The sequence below is a fragment of the Panthera onca genome, chromosome C2 (assembly GCF_046562875.1).
Source record: "Panthera onca isolate mPanOnc1 chromosome C2, mPanOnc1 haplotype 2, whole genome shotgun sequence".
In the NCBI taxonomy this organism is placed as follows: Eukaryota; Metazoa; Chordata; class Mammalia; order Carnivora; family Felidae; genus Panthera; species Panthera onca.
The window spans coordinates 66,189,156-66,208,879 of record NC_138347.1 but is presented as its reverse complement, the minus strand read 5'-3'; the positions used below and the strand labels follow the sequence as shown (position 1 = coordinate 66,208,879).

At 40.6% G+C, this 19,724-nt stretch overlaps 1 protein-coding gene across 2 annotated transcripts in view; it reads left to right on the top strand.

Annotated features, from left to right (window-relative positions):
• The first annotated feature begins 11,869 nt into the window (after positions 1 to 11,869).
• Positions 11,870 to 19,724, top strand: part of LRRC58 (leucine rich repeat containing 58) — a 75,327-nt gene continuing 67,472 nt past the window's right edge. Inside the window, exon 1 of one of the 2 annotated variants that reach the window (XM_081796587.1) lies at positions 11,870 to 12,958. In XM_081796587.1, the coding sequence (XP_081652713.1) occupies positions 12,459 to 12,958 (500 nt within the window). In that variant the 5' untranslated portion in view covers positions 11,870 to 12,458. The remainder of the gene's footprint in view (positions 12,959 to 19,724) is intronic. The other variant, XM_060639877.3, reaches the window with a different exon arrangement.

Genomic DNA, 19,724 nt, shown 5'->3' with positions numbered 1-19,724 from the left:
TTCACCTCTTCCATTTGGTGTGATGGCTGAGCACTTGTAGCTTATCCATGAAATACACATATCTTAGTAAAAGTGATAGGGTCCCCGCAGAAATTTCAGCCCAATCCACAGAGACTCTTCCCTCATACAAGAAGTTTTGATCCTCTAGTTGCTCTGTGTTATTGTGAAACTTATAGACCAACTTTGAGAAAACTTCAAAAAAAATCATAATACCTGAGAAAGTGGTAATATTCTTTATCATCCTCTACTTCATATTCCCCCTTTGATGTCTTCTCTTTCCCAAGAAAACTCAATATTTTCTGTGCCCTCCACAAAGGAGAAGTGGCAGGAGAGAGGAAAGTCAGTGAACGGGTGGACCCGTAACTCTTCTATAGACACTGAGAATGTCAAAGAAGAAATGAAGTTAGTAAAGTATTTATAAAGGCTAGTGAATGCTGCATCAGGTCGGGTTTAATAACATATAAAATGAATAATTCTAGCTTTTTCGAGCAGAAAGGAATTTAGTATAGACAATTAGATGTTTACAGAATTACTGGAAGGTTGGAGGAATAAGCCCAAAGTAGGGCATAGAAGGTAAGACCTGCAGTGTGTGTGTTCTGTCCTTCCTCACATTATGCTAGGCTCAGAACAACACTTCAGAGCTGGTCTGCCAGTAGAACTGCTGTCTCTGCCATATCAGGAAGCTGGTAAATCAGGAAGTCATCACTGACTCCAGAGCCAAACCGCACCTGCTAGATTCACACAGGCAAAAGAAAGGATGCCTCGTGCAATATCACCTCTCTCCCCATTCAAATCAATTGGTGATTCAATCTGTGAGCAAATGTATCTGATTAGCAGAGTTTATGTCATTCCCAGAACCCAAACTGTAAAGCAATCTTAGAAATGTAGTTTTTTGTTTGTTTGTTTGTTTGTTTGTTTGTTTGTTTTACTCTCTAGTCTCAGCAAGGTAGGAAGGCAAATTAGAAAGGCAGAAACAGATTTTTAGTAAGTCAGTCTATTCTACTTGTGACAAATACCTACTGGTCTGGGCAGAATTAACAACAGAAGGAGCTGAGGGCTGGGAAGAATACAGCCATGCACTCTGTACTATTCATTGAATCATGACATGGAATTGGTTCCTGATCTGTTAGAGCTGGAAGAAGGCTTAGAGATCATCTGATTCAATCTTTGAAACCATTTTTTCCAGAGCCCATCCCAGAAGTTGTCACTGACAGCCAAGAGAAGATCAAATCAGTGAGACTTCCTTTCTTTTACCAACTCAATCAAAACAATCCCTCTCTAATTTACTTTATAAATTGGGCTTCCAAGTCAGAATTCTTCTGTCAATTATTTTGGCTGAAAGACAAAATTGAAACTCAGGAAGCAGAGTTGCTTGGGGTCACAAAGTAAGATACTGGTAGCAATGCAGAAAGAAACAAGACATTTCAGAGTTTAAAAAGAAAGTTTCAGGTCACAGTTACCACACTTTTGAGCCTATAAAACTAAGCTCCCAATTTGAGTAAGACAGAATAATGAAACTTAAGCATTATGAAAGTAGGGACTCTACTAAGAAGGCAATCTTTTTTTCTCCTAGGGACACTGTGCAGGTAACAGGCATCAGAAAGGAGGAAGAACCAGTCAGTGTGATATAATAAAGTGAGACTAAATAGAAGGGAAACATAGGGTCACCTGGGTGACTTAGTCGGTTGAGCATCCGACTCAGTTTTGGCTCAGGTCATGATCTCACCGCTCATGAGATCGAGCCCCACATTGGGCTCTGTGCTGACAGTGTGAAGCCTGCTTGGAATTCTCTCTCTCCCTCTCTCTCTGCCCCTCCTCCGTTCACTCTATCAAAATGAAGAAATAAACTTAAAAAAAGAAAGAAGAAAAACATAGGTGAAACACCAAGGGGAAATCCAAATTTTAAATGTTCATAGGCAAGGAAGCTTCGGAGCCATCAGCCCAGCAAAGAGCAGCCAGAGAGATATCCAGTAGAGTACATTCCAGCTAAACAATAGTTGCAATCTGCTCATTCATCAGTGGCAATCATGTGGCTATTGGTGGGGTTGGGCATAAACTGTCCACAGAGTACAGAGACCATATCTTAACCATCCTGTTTCACCAGTGCCTAGCACAGGACTTGATGCAGTCAAAAACTATCCAGTGTGATTTTATGTGTCAACTTGACTGGGTCACAGGGTGCCTAGGTATTTGGTCAAACATTATTTTTGGCACGTCTTGGAAGGTGTTTTGGATGATATCAACATTTGAGTTGGTAAACTAAGCTGACTGCCCTCTATAATGTGGGTGGCCCTCCTCCAATCAGTTGAAGGCCTGAATAGAACAAAAAGGCTGACCCTGTTTTGAGTAACAGGGAACTTCTATTTGACTGTTTGAGCTGAGACTTCAAACCGAAAAAAAAGGCTCTTTTTGGGTCTTAAGCCTTCAGACTTGGCAATCACTTTGCTGGGTTTCCAGCTTGCCCACTACAGTTCTTGGGACTTCTTACCTCCATTATCACATGATCTGTTTATATAGATTTTGTTTGTTCTGTTTCTCTGGAGAATTCTGATTAATGCATCTGGTGACATGTACCAAGTGTTTATATTGTGTTAGACATATTCTAATAGATTTTCATAAATTTAATTCATTTAATCTGTACACTAACGTGGAGGTAGTTACTGTTATTATCCCCAATTTACTACTGAGGAAACCAAGGCACAAGTGAGGTGAAGTTGCTCAGGGACACATAGCTAGTAAGTAGTAGAACTATGACTCAAACCCAGGTAGTCTGGCTCCACAGACCTCCATCTGAACTGTGTTCTTCCGTCTACCAGTAAACACTCATCTTAAAACTGATGAATGAATCAACAACTAATTAAATAAATGAATGAATATAAAGGAAGACAGATGAGGATGGAAAGAAGGAGGCAAGGAGAAATAATCTGTATAACCTTTAGAAGGATAGATACACCTATAAAAACTGAAATGTTTTCTTCTTCAAATTGTTATTTGTCTAATGTGGTCACAATCAAGAAGCAGTGGATTGTGGTTATAAGAAAAATCCTAATCTGAAGAGGTGTAAATCTAAGTTCTAGTTCTAAGCCCCCCTTACTAGTCCTTTGGCAATGGGCAAGTCACTTATTCTCTCTGGCTTATAGTTTTCTAATGTATAATTATGATAAAAATAACTGCCCTGGGCTTCTTACAAAATACCTCGGGATCTTAGGGCTGTTTTTATATGACATGGCTCAGTCATTTTTCAGAGAGACAGAAAGAGTGGACCAGATGGGTGGATGCCTTAGTAAGCTGCCCTTCTTCCTAATTTCTTATAAAAATATATAGCTTACTCATGAGAGGGCCTTAATTCTAGCTTCTCAGGTTACACCCAGGAAGTCTTGCTACCGCTGTACCCCTTCTGGTCCCAAGGGAAAAGGTCTCAGACTCAGGAATCCAAAGCCTCTAGCCAAAGAATGACAAAAACACAATCTACTGATGAGGTAATTGGTGATGTGTCTGATGTGTCTACAGATGATCCTACTTGAATCTGAATAACTCTTTTGTCTATTTCAATCTGTGCTATATTTCTAGCCCATTGTGTCTTTAGCTTCCCAAGGCTTAAGAAACTGAACAAAAGCTCAGCAAACAGCTAATAATGTGAGAAAACACTTTGAAAGCTGTAGAAAGATACTATGTCTGAAGCACTTACTATATACCTAGCACACAGTATGAGGCTATCAATATTGCTATATTATTAGAACTAACACACCTTTTTCTTTCTCACCTATATACATATTCTTTCCTTTATCTGGTTGGGTTATTCTTGACTGTGAGTGGACTGCCTCCCCACACACACACACACACACACACACACACACACAGTAACCAAGCATCAAAAGAAAAGAGGTAGTAAATGCAATCTGGATGAACCAGGCCTTACACTAACTCCTGAGTGGATCTCTGGAACCTAAGGATGCCTTCAAGCTGCTGCCATCTTTGAGACTGGCAAAACGGCTGGAGGTCCCTGAGAGATGGCCTGTGTCTGACAATTATAAAAATGTCTGATCATTTTGTGCAGTAATTATATTGGAGGTTTTGGACACGTGTGTTTCTATAAAGTCTTTTTGCATATATACTTTTGGTTAGTTGAGTTACATTAACATTTTCAACATATGTATACTGTCCATCCCAACATTTTTGAAGAATTGAGAAAAAAGAATTATAAAAACCCTGCACTGACCACCTATCCAGATTTTTCAGGACAGGTCTGGTCTCAAATATTCTGTGATACTATACCTGAAATCAACACTTGTCAGAGTTATTTGAAGTGGGGAAGAATGTCTAGATATTTTTGTTTAAGTTAGAGAAGTTCAAAGCATAGGTGTGAATAAGTTTAATTATCTAATATAGACTCGAATGGACAAGCCAAATTGGGGGTGGGTATAGGGGTTCTCATTTAAAAAGTAAACAGTGCTTTACAATATGTGTCTGTTAGATTTTCCCATCTGTTCTTCAACATTACCTGTGAAACAAATACAACATTGTTATTCCCATCCAACAAATGAAAAGACTGAGGTTCAGGGAGATTAAATCATTTGCTTGTTTTTCCTCAAATCTCCAAATCACTATTTTCCTCACTGTTCCCAACACTGTTTCAGAAATACCCACAAAGGTTTTTTGAAAAGTGACTCACCTGCATCATGAACGAGCAGCAATATGTTCACGATCAACAAAAAGCAAGACATTCTGTAAGGAACAAAAAGAAAGGCAGAAATTTTGTCTCAGCCAAGAAAGAGTGTGGGCCAGCATAGTCTAGCCACACCTCCTGGGTCTGAAGAAGGCCTCATAAATACCTGCTCCAGGCTGCACCCCCACTACATGTACTTTGAGCAGACAGGTTTCCAACACCTCAGCATTCTGTGTGGGATGCCCATTGAATTAAGTTCACTCAGGCTGACCCTGTACCTATTTGTTGGATTTGCTATATGAACCTGGAACTCTATTTCTATAATGTGCAAATCTGTCTCTCTAGATGAGTCACATTTGAATACATTTGGATCAAAGTCAGTCCTGGATGATATTTGAGGGTCAGTGACAGCTTCCAAAACAACTGCTGCTGAGCTTCTGGATGTGGCTGGGAGAGAGTTAGCAGTAGAGGAGGTATAACAGTAGATATGCAGGCATGTCTGGGAAGTTATGAAGCAATGCTTCCCAAACAGAGAAAAATAACCAAGAGATAGTACTATCTAGCCAGGGCTGCACTTTATGGAATTAACAAGCCTGGGACACCTCTGAAACAGGTGGGAGAAAGGGGGGCTCAGGGCATGCTCAGTCCCTTTGAGAAGCCCTTACACATACAGGTGAAGTCAATCTTATTGTCTGGATCCACTCTCTCTCTCTCTGGTCTCATCTCTCAAGACTTCCCCACACTCCAAGGTCTACCAGGAGTACCATGCCGAAGTTATGGTGCTGTCCAGACCCTCCTCACCTGGCATGTCCCCCCTCACCACCACCCTCACCTGCCCCCCTCTACTCACTTATCATTCAAAACTCTGCCCTAGAAGCACTTCTTCTCAAAGCCCTCCCAGATCCCAGTCCAGTTCAACATTTCCCCTTTTGTATTTTGAATATACTTTTGTCATTGCATTAGATAACATTGTATAACAATTATTTCTTTACATGTTCTTTTGTTCCTTACTATTTCAGAGAAGGAAAGAAAGTTAAGGTTATGATATCTTCTCAGCATATTTTCTTGCTTCCTCTTCTTCCTGTAATCTATTCAGGAGAAAAAAAAATCTGCCACAATCCTCCAGGCTATGATACACCATACAAATAGCAACTATATATCAAATGCCTATGAATGACAATCTTAATCTTTTTTTTTTTAAATTTTTTTTTAACGTTTATTTATTTTTGAGACAGAGACAGACATAGCATGAACGGGGGAGGGTCACAGAGAGAGGCGCCTAAAAAGATATATTTCTGAGTTTTCTATAGTGATATTTTATATTTACATTATGATAAATACATTATAACTCAAAAAATAAGGAAATGGACAGACAGAACTTACACACATAATGTGGTACAGAGAGAGAAGGTTCAGGAGGTATCCCTTTTCTCTTAGGGGTAAGTATGATTTGGGTCCCCTGTTCAAAGCCTTTCCCATTAACCCCAAGTTCTATAGGGTCAGCTCTTTATTAGGGTGCCTTTCTCCCATAGCACATGAATTACTGGGTCTGGGTCTGAACTGGGTTGCCCTAGTCCTTACACCCATGACACAGCCCAGATAGACTATAATCCAGAGTTTGAAGGAACACTTCGTTGTAAGCAGACTTGTTAGAACAAGGCCAAGAAGGTAAAGACAGGAGCAGGAGGCCGCCTGCTGGGGATGGGTGCCGGAAGCAGCTTCGCCCTAGATCTATCACCCCACCTGACTATGAATGAAGCACTTAGTTTCTTGCTTTGAATCTCCAGTACCTCTCAGTTCTTCCAATCACTTTTAGTGGCCGAGTGAAGGAAACACTTATGAAGTTTCAAAATAAACTTACAACTACATCCATTAACATGAACTGTTGAGTGATGTCTTCTTTTGTTTGTTTAAGCTCTTATAACACCTAGCATAGACTTTTATTTACATAATATGCTCAATAAAATAACTGTGAAATGGAACATAATGGAGTGAAATAATTGTGATCAGTTCATGTCCCTTCTCTAATTCATGCTACGGGGATTGAGGCTTGACATACACTTGACTTCCACTTCGATGCAGTGGAAGAACACCCTGATGCTACCACAGTACTGAGAAACCATGAAGAATACTTTGTACTCAGATATAAGGTTCTTTCTGCAGGTGCTACTTCCCACAGACTGCCCCAAGCCTGGAAGTCTTTCCGTGAGCCAGTAAGGAAATGGGATATAGAGCTTCCAGAAAGAAAAGAATCAGAGACGGTCTCCTCACCTGGTATTCATACCTCTCCCACCATGATCTAGACCAATTAATCATTTCAAGTTTATTCTTCCTTTATACTGTATCATAACAGCACATCTTAGATTTGTGGGGCAAAGTCACAATTTTAATATCTTCTCCCATTATTCTCCAAAGTGTAGCAATACTTGGCTGTTGTAACCATCAGCACAAAGCACATCAGCCAAACCAGACTCTCCACCATTTCCCAGACATAGGCTGTAATTCGCTTCTTGTTTTCATCATTCTTTCTCAAGAAATACCTTCTTCTTTCCCTTTCATCCAATTCCATATGCCTCATCCCATCTCTACCAAAATGCCATCATCCAATGAAAGCTTTCTTAATTACAGCAGCCTGGAAAGGTGTCTTTACTCTGAATTTTCACAGTATTTGGTTATGCTTCTGTATGTCAGCTACCAACTGATCCTTCCTATTTTAGTAACTTTAGGTTTATAATAGTTTTATTGAGATAAAGTCCATTCACCATACAATTCATTTACTTAAAGTATATATAATTCAATGGTTTTTAGTACATTCACAAGTTGTGCAACCATCGTCTTACTCAATTTTAGAACATTTTCATTACCCCAAAAAGAAACTCTGTGCCAAGCAGCCACTCCTCATTCCTTCCATCCTCAGTCCCTGACAACCACTAATCTATTTTCTGTTTCTATAGATTTGCCTATTTTGGACATTTCATGTAAATGGGATGACCTGTTATAAGGTCTTTTGTGACTGGTTTCTTTCACTTATGTGTTCTCATGTTTTCAAAATTTATCCATGTTGTAACATGTATCAGTACTTCATTTATTTGTATTGCCAAATAAAATTCCATTGTATGGATAACCACATTTTATTTGTCAATTTATCAGTTGATAGAACTTTGGGTTGTTTCCACTTTTTAGCTCTGATGAATAATTCTGCTATGACCATTTGTGTACAAATTTTTGTGTGAACATGTTTTTAGTTCTCTTGGATCTATACCTAAGAGTGGAATTGCTGGGTTGTATATGGTAATTCTTTTTTTTTTTTTTTTATTTTAACTTTTGAGGAACTAACTACCAGACTGGTTTCCAAAGTAACTGTACCATATTAGATCTCCACCAGCAGGGTAGGAGGGTTCCAATTTCTCTACATCCTCACCAACACTCATTATTTTTTGGTTTTAGCCATCCTCGTGGGTATGAATAGTATCTCTTTGTAGTTTTGATTTGCTTTTGTTAATGATATTGAGCATCTTTTCATATATTTATTAGTTATTTGTATATCTTCTTTGAAGAAATGTCTATCGGATCCTTTGCCCAGTTTTAAACTGAATTATTTGTTTTATTATAGGTTCATGTTTAATCTCTGTTACTATAAGTATCTTCAAGGCAGTGATTGTATTTGGATAAAATCATAAACTTTGGAGTCATATTCCACTATTTGTTTATCCAGCCCCATCATAACTGTGTGAGTTGGCAAATTACTTAATTTTACCACATCTCAGTTTTCTTGTTTGTAAATAGGGATAATAATATCTACCTTATAGAATGAGTATGGGGATTAAATAAAATAGTGACTACAAAGCCCCTAGGACAGTGCCTGGCACTTGAAAACAACCAATAAATGTTAGCCATTATTTTTAGTTATCTCCATACATTTCCAATGTATCGTTCACTTTTTACACAAAAAAGGTGCTCCATGAGTATTTGAGAATGAATAAATTGGGGACTAGAAGTATTTTAACTTGTTTATAGTTGTTGCTATGGCTAGCTATCCATGAAAAGGTAAAACAACCCAATTATGAAACATAGGCTAAGCAATGCATAAAATTAAAAAGATATATAGCCACCCAGATTCCCAAAACAGTTGCCAAGGTAAATATCTCACTAAGTAAAACACCCTAAATGGAGTGATTTCAATGGGAATAGTCATCAGGATGCTTCTATAGCTCTAATAAATGCTTAGCCAAAGACTTCCAGATCCAAAAAAATGTCACGTCGTTATTTGAATCTTCAAAAAATTTCAATAAAGAAGACTGGTTTGGGGAAAGATATTCAGGAAAACCTCTTAATCTATCAATTCTACAGTGAGAATATACTAAGGAAAAGAAATAAACTGCTAATAATAACTGAACTGTAGACCCTAAATGACCAAACTGGCTGCAGACTCACTCTGGGCCCCTGTAAATATAGAGGCCATTGTCTCTTCACGATGGATCTCCCTCTGCCTTCAATGCTGCCTTAAACTGGCTTTTTGAGATTTGGACTACAGTTGGTAGGAATTTGGCAGAACTTTAAACCATCCCAGGCCAAAGTAGATAAGCCAAACTGAGAGGGATTCAGCAATGGAGATAATTCGAAACCTTGCATGCCAGGCTAAGCAACTGACCTTCATCTGGTAACTAAAGAGGAGACATGGGGTCAGAGGAGGAGGGAGAGGGATGGATTGAAATAATGAAAGCAGTGCTTCAGAACGCCTATCTGAATCCAGAGGTAGCTGCAATGAAGGTAGAAATCCAGTTTACAAGGCATGATGTCTTGATATAACTAGGGGACAGGACAATAAGCATAAATTTTGGGAGTCAAGACTCAGGGATGAGGAGAGTTTAGACCAACCTCTCAATTTTAATCCCTGAAACATGGCATGGCCCTGGCAGAAAACCACAGTTTATGCAGTAAATTATGCCATCACGAGTAAAGATTGTTCTCAACTTTCTCTTTACCTCGATCATGATAAAATAAGTGTGAGAAAGTAATGGTTGTAACAATAAATACTATTACTATTAATGCTACTAATATTAATAATTGCCACTACTCATGGAATATTTACCTTGAACTAGTTACTATGGTAAGCACTTTAGATTTAGCCTTATAATGACCCTATGAAACAGACAATGTTCTTCATAATTAGATGAAATTAAAGCTTAAAGGTATTAAGTAACAAAATCAGGATTAAATGAAAGAAATCTGATTTCCAGAGGGGGGAGATCTGAAACCAATATCTCATAATAGCCAAAGCCCATGCTTTAACTGCATCAGTATGTTGCCTCCCAGCTAGTATGGTTTACGGAAGGATCCTCCATTCAGCTTATTTCCTGGCTTTTCTGCAGTTATTTGGGCAATAAGGCCATCTTAATCAGGTATGCCAAAACCTATTCATGCTTTATTTCATTTACTATTTTTTTTAATGTTTTAATTTATTTTTGAGACACAGAGAGACAGAGCATGAGCAGGGGAGGGGCAGAGAGAGAGAGAGAGAGAGACAGAATCCAAAGCAGGCTCCAGGCTCTGAGCTGTCAGCACAGAGCCCAACACGGGGCTCAAACTCTGGACTGTGAGATTTTGACCTGAGCCGAAGTTGGATGCTCAACCGACTGAGCCACCCAGGTGCCCCAATTTTATTCACTATTTATTAGGCACATACTATGTCTCAGTGTGGGGTAGACAGAGTTCCTGCCCTCAGGAAACCTAGAAAGAGTGGCCAAAGGAGGAAATGCCCTTCATTTGGTTTCCCTTCTTTTTTTCAATAAAAATCCTAATCAGGAGACCTATCCTGAAATATACTCAATTTTACCCAAGAGTAGCCTGATGGTTAAGTTTTAATAAGTGGACAAATATGCCATGTACTCTCGCAATTCCTTGAAATCCATATCCCTTTCCCTAAATAATGCATTGTGCTGTGCTGTCTCCTTTTCCCTTCACACTCTCCAGTGCCCCCACTGCGTCTCTGGCATCTCCTTCAGCTAGCCACAAGACACAGCCCATCACTGTGAATGAGAACAAGCCACCAATGCTCCTTTACCTTCCGCGGGGTTTTTAGAACTCTCCAGGCTGCCTGGATAGTTTTAAGGCCCACTATACTGTTGGGGGATGCTGCTTAGACTTATCTGGCCTCAAGGAAAAGAGATGCAACCATGGTTGTTGAGATAGGGCTCATTATGAACAAGAAGGGGATTCTCACATGAAACATTTCTTCAAAACTTTCTGTCAGGCAGCTTCGTTCTCTATTATTGAGGCTATCTCCATCTTTCCCCCTTCATTTTACTGATTTGTAACCTTAACTATTTCTGAATCACAAATAGTTTTTTTCTCATTTTATATGACATTCCTGTCACTTAATTTTTATCACAGACATATAAACATTTTTAGAAGCATAAAACTGTATTAAGTAATTGCAATTTCCACATATAAGGGCCCTGCCAGTATGTGATCTTGATCCAAAGCAAGGTCTAATTTTTTAAGAGGACCCTTTAGAAACAGGTTTCAAAAGCAGGGACACTATAGGTTTTAAAAACATTCGATCTCTGGTTTAAACTGTCCAAGTATATCCTCCCACTATAACTCAACCAGAAATTAAAATTTGGCAGCCAGTAAGAGGCATAAAGTTTCTCACACAAATAAGTGTCAAGAAAAAAGTTACTTTATTCCTTTAGGAGGAAAGCAAATTAATGTCATTGATTATATACTAATTTTATACAATTAGTAAAAAAAATGCTTGATATTTTTCTCATTTCTACTCATGACTTTTCAAAATCATAAAAAGTAATTTCAGAGGAGACTGAGTTTAGGGCAAATATGTTAATTATAAGTACTAAATCAAAGCCAGCGTCAGGATTTTGCCAGTTAATTGCAGTTTTAACCTGCAGTAAAGTCTCAATGCTTGGTTCTTAAACTAATCAGTTAATTTTAGCTATCCGAAATTAACAAACCCCCTTGGCTCCCAGATTCATTTCTAGCCGCTACAACTTAAAAACCACGGAAAAGCTTCTGTAGCTAAAAAATAGAAACACCATTACTTGATATACCTTATTTTTATCATGCTTAAAAAAGAAATGAATCCTGTAGGGTAAACAGAGCAAGTATTATCAATACTTTATGGATGGAGAAACGGAAATGAAATCCCTTGTCCAAGGACACATAGCTTATTTAATAAGAGAACCGGAGGAAGGATCCAGGGGTTCTGATTTTCTAGTCCAGCTGTCTTTGCATTTTGAAGTCAGCTTGGTTAATCCCCGGCCTCTAAATTCCTGGGATTGCTGTACTGAAGATGACTCATCACTAAATTCCTGTGTTCTCACTGAATCCTGCAGCGTAGAGGGCCCACTCCTAACCTGGGAACCAAGGGGGCGGTGCACCATGACGCGCGAACCCTCGAGGCCAGAAAAGCAAACAGTCCTAGGTCTGTTTACCGAGGCAGTCCCTCACTCTGGGGACAGGTCATTGGGACCTCAGGGACTATAAACCCTCCGAGGTTCAAGGCTCTACCTGGCAGCCACTCGGCCCCTGCCCCCACGCCCGCGCCCTATCTCCGCGCTGCGCGCCGCGTGAAAAGCAGCCCAGCCCCCGAACGGCGCGCGCACCCCGCCGCCTAGCGTCGCGTGACCCGGCGGGGGCGCGCGGGGTTAGCGCCAGCTCGCGCCACTTCCGACGCAGCCCTCGGTTCAGGTTCCGGGGCGCGGAGGAGCTCCCGGCCTGTGGGTCGCGCGCGGCGCCCTTCGGTTCCGGGGCCACGCGCCCCGCGGCGGCCGCGATGGAGGAGGCCGGAGCGGCGGTGGTCGCTGCGGGGGAGGCTGAACTGAACATGTCCCGCCTCAACGTGTCCCCCGAGACGCTGGAGCTGGAGCTGGAGGCGCGGGGCGAGGAGCGGCGCGGCGCCAGGGAGGCGCTGCTCCGGCTGCTGCTGCCTCATAACCGTCTGGTGTCGCTGCCGCGGGCGCTGGGCAGCGGCTTTCCACACCTCCAGCTGTTGGACGTGAGCGGCAACGCGTTGACCGCGCTCGGGCCTGAGCTGCTGGCGCTGAGCAGCCTGCGCACGCTGCTGGCCAAAAACAACCGGCTCGGAGGGCCCGGCGCGCTGCCCAAGGGCCTGGCCCAGTCGCCGCTCTGCCGCAGCCTCCAGATGCTCAACCTCAGCGGGAACTGCTTCCAGGAGGTGCCCGCCTCGTTGCTGGAGCTGCGCGCGCTGCAGACCCTCAGCCTGGGCGGCAACCAACTGCAGAACATCCCGGCCGAGATCGAGAACTTGCAGAGGTGAGCTGGGCCGTGCCCCCCAAGAGTCGGGGAGCCTGGGGCGGTGTCCGGGAGCCCCGGAGCGCTAGGCCTGGTCTTGGCGTCGTACAGTTGTCACGTAACCGTCTTCTTCCAGGCCCGCTCCTTAATTCTTGGGCAGTGAGCACTGCCCGGCCATCTCAGCGAGTTTGTACGTGAATAAATAAGATCGTTGTGTGTGACAGCGTTTGGAATTGTGTTTGCCCCAAGCTGATTTTGGAAGCAGTTTTTCTTTTTTCTTGGTTCCGGGGGAGTGATCCGAACTGAGTAGGTACTCACACAAATGTAAATCTGAGGTTGTCATTTCCTTGCTCTGTCTGGTGTTTTTCCATACTTATAGATCAAAGTTTATGCCGTGTAGCATGACAAACAAGATACTCTGACCAAACCCTTGCTTTCCACTGCTCTGTATCGTTTCTCTGTAGCAACACTAGCACTCCTATTCTTTCTCTACTTTCCTTTCTCTGTCGCAATACTAGCACTGCTACTTGTGAAAAGAAGTGAGCCGTGCAGTTTACCAGCACCTTATGGACACTTACTAAATATGTGTTGAATGGATGCAGTGCCTCTGTACATGTGCAGTTCCCTTTGCCTGGAATGTTGCCTGCACCTGCCAAGCTCCTATTCATCCTTCAGAACCTATCTCCAGGGTTATCTATTTTCTTCCTCTGCTGCTTCCTGAACAACAATTAGTTATTGACTAAACTGTCCTTTTGTACCTCATTCATCCTGCCATTGCATTTACCTTATTGATTGTAATTCTTTGTTCACAGGTCCGCCTCATGCACTACATTATTCAGTAAATAAATGTTGAATTAAATGGAAGGAGAAAGCAGAGGAAATAGGATAGCAAAAGTCTCCTAAAAGTGCTCTGCAAGGGTGTGAGAAAAAGAGCAAAAGGAAGTGTATTGTCCAAAGTGGAAAAAAAAGTATCCGTCATCTGTAGAATATTTTCACATCTTGTTTTGAGTTTTCTAAGATAACAGAATATTAGAGCTAGAAAGAGTTAAATAGTGAAAAGAACATTAGCCTGAGAATAAGAACTCTTGGTGTCCCAGCCTTAGGCAGGTCACTTAACATATCCTGACCACAGCTTCTGAATCTGCAAAATAAGGCATTTGGACAAGATGTCCCTTCTTGACTCATCAACAGATATTTATGAAGTACTTGCCATGTATTAGGCACTGTCCTAGGTACTGGGGATACAAAGGTGAACATGATCCTATTCTCATGGAGCTGACACACTAACAGGAGACATTAAACAACTAACGTGTAAACCTCATTATTTAATTATAGTTGTTATAAGTTCTATGAAGACAAATGGAGTGTGTTGAAATAACAGAGGGGCATGACTTAGTTTGGTTCTTGAGGAAGTAATCTGAATTGAGCTTTTGAAGGAAGAATAAGAATTAACTAGGAGAGGGTGGGGTGGGATCAGTCCAGGTAAAAGGAACAGTGCATGTAAAAGCCTGAAGGCAAGAGGGACTGAAGGCCAACATTTTGAAAGGAGGACATTGTACTAGAGCATAGTGAGAAAGTGGCCAAAAGGGAAAGTGGCAAATGTGAACTTGGACCATTCCCAGGCCATTTTGGATCTTCAGGCCATGGTAAAGTTTGGATTTTATTCTAAGTGCACAGGAGAGAGGTTTTTTGCTTTTGGTTTTTTGGTTTTGGTTTGTTTTTTAGTTTATTTATTTATTTTGAGAGACAGCAAATGCAAGCAGGGGAGGAGCAGAGAGAGGGAGAGACAGAATAGAGAATCCCAAGCAGGCTCTATGCTGTCAGTGCAGAGCCCAATATAGGGCTCATTCCCACATCCCTGAGATCATGACCTGAGCCGAAATCAAGAGTCGGATGCCCAACTGACTGAGCCACTCAGGTGCCCCCACATGAGAGAGTTTTAAGCACATCTGTCTTGATGCTGCACAGCAATGGAGTGGGGAGAGGGTGGATAAGATAAGAGACTTTGAGGGCTGGTTAGAAGGAGGTCATTCTAGGAGAATGAGAGATGATGATAGCTTACATGTTGATGATGCTAGGAGAGCTAGTAAGAAGTAGAAGTGTTGGAAAGAGATTTATACATAAAATTGACAGTTCTTGGTTTCCTCATAATTTTGAAGTTCCATAATTCCAACCATCTCACTTAAGTCTTCTTGATATACTAAAAAACCAATTATTACTTCTATCACATTGGGGGAAAGGTAGGCAAAAATCATATTTATTGAGTACTTATAATGCTGTAGGCTCTGTAGTAGGGGCTCTAAATATGCTTTTTAATTCTCACAATACCTCTATGAGATGAGAGGAAGAAACTGAAGCTCTGAGAGGTTAAGTTATAAGAACCCAAAACTAATGAGTGGTGGAATTGGATTTGATCTGAGGGATCTCTGACTCCAACCCCAAGAATTTTCCACAGTGACAGAGTAGGGCTAACACCTAATCCTTCTGACTTCTATTGCATATGTAATCAGGAGGATTGGTCAAAACTGTTTGCCTGGTTGACCTGGTTTTCTGGGCTAATAAACTGTGCTTTATGGTCATTGTACCTTTGGCTCAGTTGTGTGTAGGATCTTTTTTGTCTGTGTTATCATTTTTCAGTTGTATGCTCTAATTTCTCTTTACTAATCAGAATCAGTAAAGGTTTAGGCCATGCTCCAAATTTAAATTCTAGTTGAGTGTAGGCTAAAAGGGTCATGTAGAAATACAGTCTTAGAAGTAGAAACAACCTGGGCAATGTCCTGATTCACCCCTTTTTATTATTTTTTTTAAATTTTTTAATTTTTTTAAATGTTTTTATTTATTTTTGAGAGAGATCAATCAGGGTAGGGGCAGAGAGAGAGAGGGGGACACAGAATCTGAAGCAGGATCCAGGCTTCGAGCTGTCAGCACAGAGTCTGACACTGGGCTCGAACCCACAAACCATGGGACTGTGACCTGACCCGAAGTCGGATGCCCAACTGACTGAGCCACCCAGGCACCTGTTTATTTTTATTTTTTAGTTTATTTATTTATTTTGAGAGAGAGAGAGAGAGCACAAGTAGGGGAGGGCAGAGAGAGAGAGAAAGAGATCACAAGCAGGCTCCATGCTGCCAGTGCAGAGCCCCATCCAGGGCTTGAACCCATGAAACCACGATATCATTACCTGAGCCAAAACCAAGAGTCAGACGCTCAACCAACTGAGCCACCCAGGCACCCTACCCCTTTTTATTTGATCAGATGAGGACAATGAGATTTAGTATCAGTCACTTAGTTGAAACCAGCTAGTGACGATGAGATTTATGTGGTTCATGTATTTTAAAATAAAGCCTGTCGTGAGTGATAGTATTTGAAAATGATGCAGTATGAGGATGCCACCTCAAGAAAACTACTTTCTTTATCCACAAATGTATGGTTCTTATCTTTCTTTTTTTTTTAATTTTTTTTTAACGTTTATTTATTTATTTATTTTTTTTTGAGACAGAGAGAGACAGCATGAACGGGAGAGGGTCAGAGAGAGAGGGAGACACAGAATCTGAAACAGGCTCCAGGCTCTGAGCTGTCAGCACAGAGCCCGACGCGGGGCTCGAACTCACAGACCGCGAGATCATGACCTGAGCCAAAGTCAGATGCTTAACCAACTGAGCCACCCAGGGGCCCCAACTTTTTTTTTTTAATTTTTAAAAAATGTTTATTTTTGAGAGAGAGAGAGAGAGACAGCGTGAGTGGGGGGAGGGATGGAGAGAGGGGGGAGACACAGAATCCAAAGCAACCTCCAGGCCCTGAGCTGTCAGGTCAGAGCCCGACATGGGGCTCGAACTCAAGAGCCATGAGATCGTGACCTGAGCTGAAGTTGGATGCTTAACCAACTGAGCCACCCAGGTGCCCCTGGTTCTTAATCTGTCTGTGTTTCTCTTCCGGTTTTCTGCCTTTTTGTTCAAAACTGTCTCACTATAATTCCATCTCCCTGTAACCAACCATAATGTAGAACTAATTTATATTTTTGTTATTTTTTTTCTTTTTAACATTTGTTCATTTTTGAGAGACAGAGAGGCACACAGCATGAGTGGGGGGAGGGGCAGAGAGAGAGAGGGAGACACAGAATCCAAAGCAGGCTCCAGGTCTGATCTGTCAGCACAGAGCTTGACCATGAGGCTTGAACTCGCAGACTGCAAGATTGACCTGAGCTGAAGTCGGACACTCAACCGACTGAGCCACCCAGGTGCCCCAATATATTTTTGATATTCTTAATGTCATTTTTATTTCGGTGGAGAAGCAAAACGTTTTCTACTTGTACCTGTGGTTAAAGTTACTGGCACTAAGGGACTCTCATGTATTTTTTCAGTAGGTCATGGGCCCTTGCTAGAGAAAAGACACCCATTTCAGTATCCCTAATGATTGGAAAAGCAAAATACTTTCCAAGAAACAAATTTAAGGTTGGTCTGTTAATGCGAAACAGAAAGGAAAGGAAGAATTCTATAAATTCTGTGAATGAGTTTTCTGTTTTCAATATTCATCAAATACTAAAAAATAAAATTGTTCCAAGCCTGATGAACAGAAGTGCAATGTTGACAAATATGCAATGTTGACAAATATACACCACAGGAACTTGTAAACACTACAGTTTTGATTTAAATTCAACAATAGTTTCTTTTCTCCTTTCAGAAGCATGTTTGGAAACAGTGTGTTTTAGAAATTCCCACAAATCATGAAAGGCTTCAAGTCTCTAGACCTTTGGAAATTGAGCTTCAAAGTGAGAAAATAAGCCTGAGAGTGTAAATTTAATATGCTGGCTGTGTACTCTGATTAATGGTACCCATCAGTTGCAAAAGAGAATTTATATGATTTTGAAATAGTGGGCTTTTTATATTTTAGAAGATGGAGATACTTTCTGCCAATGTCAAGTAACTACTAAGGTTTGGTATCCTTTCTGTCTGTGTACCTCCCCACTCACTCCAAAGCATTGATTAAAGCAGACATGGAGTCATAACTGACAACCAGATACTAATTTCTCTTAGTTCTTGACTTAAACAAATAGGAAGGAATATTTAAGTTTGCTCTCAGATTCACTCTTCCCTTTCTTCACCTTCTTTTCTTTTCTTCATCATTAGATTATATTGCAAATTGTTATTTAACTATTGAATTCTTTATGAAAGGACTCCCAGGATTGCTAAATTTTTTCCCAGGTAGTCTTCTAATTAAAACAGTCCCTTTTCCAGGATAATTTCAGTGATTTGGGCCCCAAATGTTCTATTCTATTCTACTCTATTTTATTCTATTCTAGTAGCTCCCCTCACTGAAAAAGAGATTTCTGAGTAACTAAGCATTAACTTATACCATATGTAGTAGGATCAAAAATCCTGCCCAGAAACCTTTTTTACCAGTGCCTGAACACTTATGTGCAGGAGAATTCAGTCTTCTATGCAAACAGTTGATTGTTGCTACAAGATGATCTTTGAAAGAGAAAAAATAACATATCAAAATTAAAGTTGTCTGCTACTTTTACTAAGCATTATAAATCAAAAGGGAGAAATACAATCTTGGAAAAATTTGCATAGTCAAAAATAGGAAAAAAGTATCAATGTATGTTTAAAATGACAAAACTTCAGGGGTGCCTGGGTGGCTCAGTGGTTGAGCGACCGACTTCGGCTCAGGTCATGATCTCATGGTTTGTGAGTTCAAGCCCCGCATCGGGCTCTGTGCTGCCAGCTTAGAGCCTGGAGCCTGGAGCCTGGAGCCTGCTTCTGAATCTGTGTCTCCCTCTTTCTCTGACCCTCCCCCATTCATGCTCTGTCTCTCTCTGCCTCAGAAATAAACATTAAAAAAAATTTTTTTAAATAAATAAATAAAATGACAAAACTTCAGATTTGGGCTGGCTTTTTAAATCACCATATTATCAAGGATGGCTGAGATTATGGACTAGATAAGAAATTCAACAAATGAAAGAAATTATACCTGGGAAAATACATATAATAAGGTACTCACTAAAGGACTTTAAAATAAGTATGTTTTCTAACTTCAGAGAGGTAAAGGCAGGAACTTCAACAATGAAACAAGAATAAGAAGATTAAAAAACCGACAATTATGAAAACCCCAGTTAGAATCCCTAGAAATGAAAAAATGTAATTGTGAACTAAGTGTGCTGAAAGGTGGACTGAAGTCAGCTGATGAATGAATCAGTAAGCTAAAAGATCTTACTGAGGCATTCTCCTGGAATGCAGCACAAAAAGATAAAGAAATGGAAAGTATGAAAAAAATGTTTCTTTCATGGAAAATTGATTCCCACATTCAAACTGCTGTTTAGTAGAAATTCTAGAAAGAGAACATAGGAAAGGCAGTGTTTAAAGCAATAGTAGCTGAAATTTTCCACAATTAAAGAAAGAGTGCTCTAAACTGATATCTTGAAACACCATAGTAAAACTTTAGAACAATGAGAATACAGAAAAAAGACACTAACAGCTCCTAATGAGAAAAAAACTGATTACCTACAAAGAAACAATAGTAGTAATATGGGTGTAGTAAGATAATGAAATAATAGCTTCCTAGTGCTAAGGAAAAGTAACTGTCAACCTAGAGTTTTATGCCCAGCCAAGCTGTTATTCAACAGTGAAGGAAAGAGATAAAAACAGAGACAAAGGACTCAAAAATTAAGACCATGGGTCCTTGCTGAAAGGACTCGTAAAATATATACTCCAGAAAAATGGACTTTAAAAGAAATAGCAAGCTGTTTACTAGCAAAGGCTTATACCTCACAGGTTGAAAACAAGCTTAT